We start from the raw sequence: 4,315 nt of genomic DNA on the forward strand, positions 1-4,315 counted from the left end.
CAGACAGACAGACAGACAGAGACAGAGAGAGAATTCATTTCAGCCAATCTCTTTCACTCAGATGGTCCTTGTCTTCCCAAGACCTTTAACTCCAACTCTTCACTGCCTGTCCCAGACATAGTAAGTATGCATTTAAGACACTTTTCCCGTACATGTTTCTGTTATGCCCTACAAATAAATATATCTTTTTGGAGAGCTGCTCATGAATTCTTAAAGTTGTATTTTTCACATATTAATCTATAATTCTGGGTGTAGGCAGAAGAGATTAGATGGGAAACAGTGGGATATCCATTGAAGATATCCACTGTCTTCACTAAACATGGGAATAAGTCACACTTGAAGAATTAGAACAGATTTTAAGTGGCTTGGAAAGCCTTGTATGTTGCCTTCCTTATCACATAGGAAGCCACTTTTGAGTCAATGAAGAACTAATCCAGAACATGCAATAGAGATTTCTTGTAAAGGTCTACTGAACATTCTACTCAGATTCCCAAACAGCAAAAATTTCAGTTGTACTACAAGTCTTTATTTTCTGTTTTTCTTTTTCCAACTACAGAATCTTTGCAAGCATACAATTTTTTTTTTTTTTTTTTGGAACTCACAACTTAACATGTATAGACTAAAATTTTTATACAAAATGATTGGTAGGAAACTTGCCTGTGAAGCAGGGTCTCATGATTCCCATCAACTGCATTAACAATGTCACTGCTACCAGAATATGACGATATCATCAATTTAACAATCTCAGTGGCTCCTTGGGTTGCGGCAAAATGCAAAGCCATGCACTTCCCATTCTATAAAGAAGTTTGATTCCAGAATCAGAGTTTAAATTTTAATTTAAGGTTATAATTTATATGCGGCTATGAGATTTTCTTCCCCCAGAATCAAGAAATGTCAGACTTAAAATGATGAATAGTGCTGAGTTTCATCTATTAAAAAGCATCAGAACAAAATTCAGGGCTAGTGACTGTGCTTCACTGGAATCAGACATCTCTTATTTTCATTATCTAGGTAACCATATTTTCTCCCAAGAATGTAAGGGCCCAGACATTAAGGGGAAAAGGGCATAGCGTCTATGTGTTTAGTCAGATAAATTGGCATATGGTCAGTTGGTAAGCACTTTCACATACATAGCCTTAAAAATTAGTTAAAAGATACAACTTTTTAGACCTGTGGAGATAATTCAGTAGAATAAGTGCTTGCCTGGCAAGCACAGGGTCCTGAGTTCAATCCCTGGTACCACAAAAAAAAAAAAAGAAGATATAACTCTAGAATACAAAATTGCACTTTCCTACTCATAGACAAAATTAGTATGCTGCTTGGAGGGTAGGCTTTGACTTATTTAATGCCAGTTAAATGAAATATAGTTTAACAGTGTCTGTATTCACAATTGCTATTGGTGTGTTGAAATTTGCTAACATAAAACTTGGGATATTTTCTTCTGCATGAACGAAAGGAAATAACATTCATTTTTTGCTATATGTATTTTCTATCTAAGGTGACTATAAAGGATCCAGAAGGTATTTTGGAAAAGAATGTATTACAATCCCACAATAAAGGTAGAATAGGAGGATTTACCTCTGTCTTCTCAATGTGAGCACCATTGTCGAGACACATTTTAATCATTTCCAAGTTGCCACTTTGGACTGCCAGGTGGAGTGGGCTGGCTTCCTTGTTATTCACAAAGTTAATGTGAGACTGCCTGCTGTGCCCGGCCTGCTCACCTTTAGAAGACAGTATCAATGGGGGACAGTTACAGGAAGGAATAGATTTGCAAAGGAAATGATGTTTAGATTTACACAAAAGCTTTGATAAGTTCCCTTAAATACTTTGCAAATTAATAGCACCTATAAAAACACGATTCTTTATCAGACAGGAGGTAAGAAATCCTTCACTCACCGAACTTTAATATTAATTCCATGCATTTTCTGGACCCTGAAAATGCAGCCTGGTGGACAGGAAAATCTCCCCATTTATTTGGTCTACACAGCTTAGCTCCCTTTTTTAACTGGAGTAGTGGGGAAGAAAAAAAAATTGTGAGATGTACTTCATAAAATCATCATTGCTAAGAATACATTATTTATTACAAGCATTTTTGAGCAGTACAATTACACAGTAAACATACAAAAGTTATATTTACAAAGAAAAAAGATATACATTATTTTCTAAAATACATTCAACTTTATTATAATTTTGTTTTGGCTTATGTAAAGTTATTTTTCTAAGTTCTGAATTTCAGTATTAATTTATTTTTATTTGCATTATTAATTATTCTCTTTTGTTCCAGTTATGTCAGCCTATCGATATGTAGCTGTCTCTAAATACAGACAGTAAAGATATTAGCACACAATTTTATATATAAATACCAGGAAATATTTTTTTAAAATTTTTATGCCATTTTCCTACTTGCTAGGATGATGGAAAGGTGAAAATCAAGTGGAAAAAAAATACTGGCCTAGATAGCATGCAAATAGTCTTGGACAACTTGAGAGAAACCGTTGGCTGGAATGCTGGCAGTGTAATGAGGAAAGCACTGCAGGGTGAGGAGAAGGAAGCCCTGATGCAAGAGCCTTCGGCACTCTGGAATCCTTTCCAGACCAGGCTGGCCATTTGCTCAGGGTGTGGCTAATTCTTTTCAGCAATCAAAGCACAGATGACTTCACTTTTCAAAAACCATGTCAATAATTTCTGCTAGTCCTAGGAGTGGGAACAACTGCCTTCTTCATCTTCAGTCTTAAAGGTCAAGTAAGTCTGCTGTTGACTACAAGGGCTGATCAAAGCTACAGTGAATGTTGAAGGTTTAAAAAAACATTACAGTAAAAAAAATGCATTGGTGTAAATCTCCTTCATAATACTATCCATTGTTCTGAGCAAATTTATTCCCTTGTTCTTGTTACTTTGTGAAGCAGTTCTCCGAGTCCTCTTTTGTGAGTTTTCAAGAGGTATGATAAAAAGTACAGTAAATGCTATGCAGTAGTGTTGAACAGGAAGGCAGGCTTGTGTAAATATTACAGTGGGTCCTCAGTGACCTCACTTTCTAATCTTGCATGAGAGAACTGGCTGATCCAAGAAATCAAAATGACCATGAATTGGAAACATTTTGAATCTGTTTAGAACACTGAGGCAGTCACCTCAAACAATGATCAACACTGGAGAAAGAGGACTTCCAGAAATGCCTCAGGAATCAGCAAGAATTGATGGGACAAGGGCTCAAAGTGAAGGTGAGAATTTTGAGGGGGATTAAGGTTAATATGTATGTTAGTATAATAATTTTTTAATTTAAATATACCTTTTACCACATCTTTTGTTCATACCTTGTATATATTCATCTTTCCTTTGACCATGAAGAAGCTAAGAGTCAAATGGATGATTTAATATTTATGAACATATAGTCTGTTATACTTTGTATTTTGTATTGTACCTTGCTCATCAGTGTCATCTTAATTTTCCCTGTCTGTATTTTCTTTCCTCTTTGATTTTTTCTCACATTTTTTCCCTACTTTATCACTAGTCTTTTCTAAGCAATGTCAGGAGCATTTAGGATCCAAGAGGCACAGAGATACATAAATCATAGAGAACTAAGTTTTTCATGCCTACTTTCTGTATTTTATTTTTTGCTAAGGAGAGAAGATGAAGTGCTAATATAAATAAGAGGAGTTCATGCTCTATTTAGGAAAAGATAAGGAAAGTGGCAAAATGAATTCATATACAAACCAACATCTCCAGGGCTTCACTGTTATCTTTGGCGCATGTGATCATCACTGCAGTGTTTCCATTTTCTCCTTCCAAATTAATATTAGTAGTGCTGTGCTCAGTCAAGACCTGCACAAAGGGGAGAAATAGTTGCCAAAAGGCCTAATGGAGGATTTCCAGATAGGCCTTGTCTTCTAGAAGACTCCACGCTTCTAAAGGCCACGGACCATGATTCATTCACCTTCTCACCTCCCTCTCCCACAGGTCAGGCGCCAAGTCTTCCTCATTGCGGGAACCAACTGAGTTCATCAAATGTGCAAAATAACGACTTCCATATCGCTTCAGTTAGGGATTGAGTTGTGGAATTGGAAATAGAATAACAATTATAAATACCTAACACAGTTTCACTTAAGACTTATCACGCATGTTAAGTGAGGTGTATTAACTAATACCTTCAATAGAAAGTGCATGGAGCCTTTTCGAATGAGTACACAGGGCAAAAGGAAAGGAAAGAAGGAGAAAGGGAGAAACAAAACAAAACAAAGCAGAGGAAGAGGCCAGTGAAGGAAGGGAACAGGGGAAGGAATAGATTCTTTCTTTTCTTTCTTTCTTTTTTTTTTTT

General features: G+C 36.2%; 1 protein-coding gene across 1 annotated transcript in view; it reads right to left on the minus strand.

The window, feature by feature from the left end:
- Trpa1 (transient receptor potential cation channel subfamily A member 1) overlaps nt 1–4,315 on the minus strand; it is an 89,450-nt gene that overhangs the window by 35,634 nt on the left and 49,501 nt on the right. Inside the window, exons 5-8 of the mRNA XM_004637575.2 lie at nt 3,715–3,822; nt 1,900–2,008; nt 1,579–1,724; nt 658–794 (exon numbers count right to left, since the gene is read on the minus strand). Coding sequence (XP_004637632.1) covers nt 658–794; nt 1,579–1,724; nt 1,900–2,008; nt 3,715–3,822 — 500 coding nt within the window. The remainder of the gene's footprint in view (nt 1–657; nt 795–1,578; nt 1,725–1,899; nt 2,009–3,714; nt 3,823–4,315) is intronic.

The sequence above is a fragment of the Octodon degus genome, unplaced genomic scaffold (genome assembly GCF_000260255.1).
Source record: "Octodon degus isolate 3935 unplaced genomic scaffold, OctDeg1.0 scaffold00091, whole genome shotgun sequence".
Lineage (NCBI taxonomy): Eukaryota > Metazoa > Chordata > Mammalia > Rodentia > Octodontidae > Octodon > Octodon degus.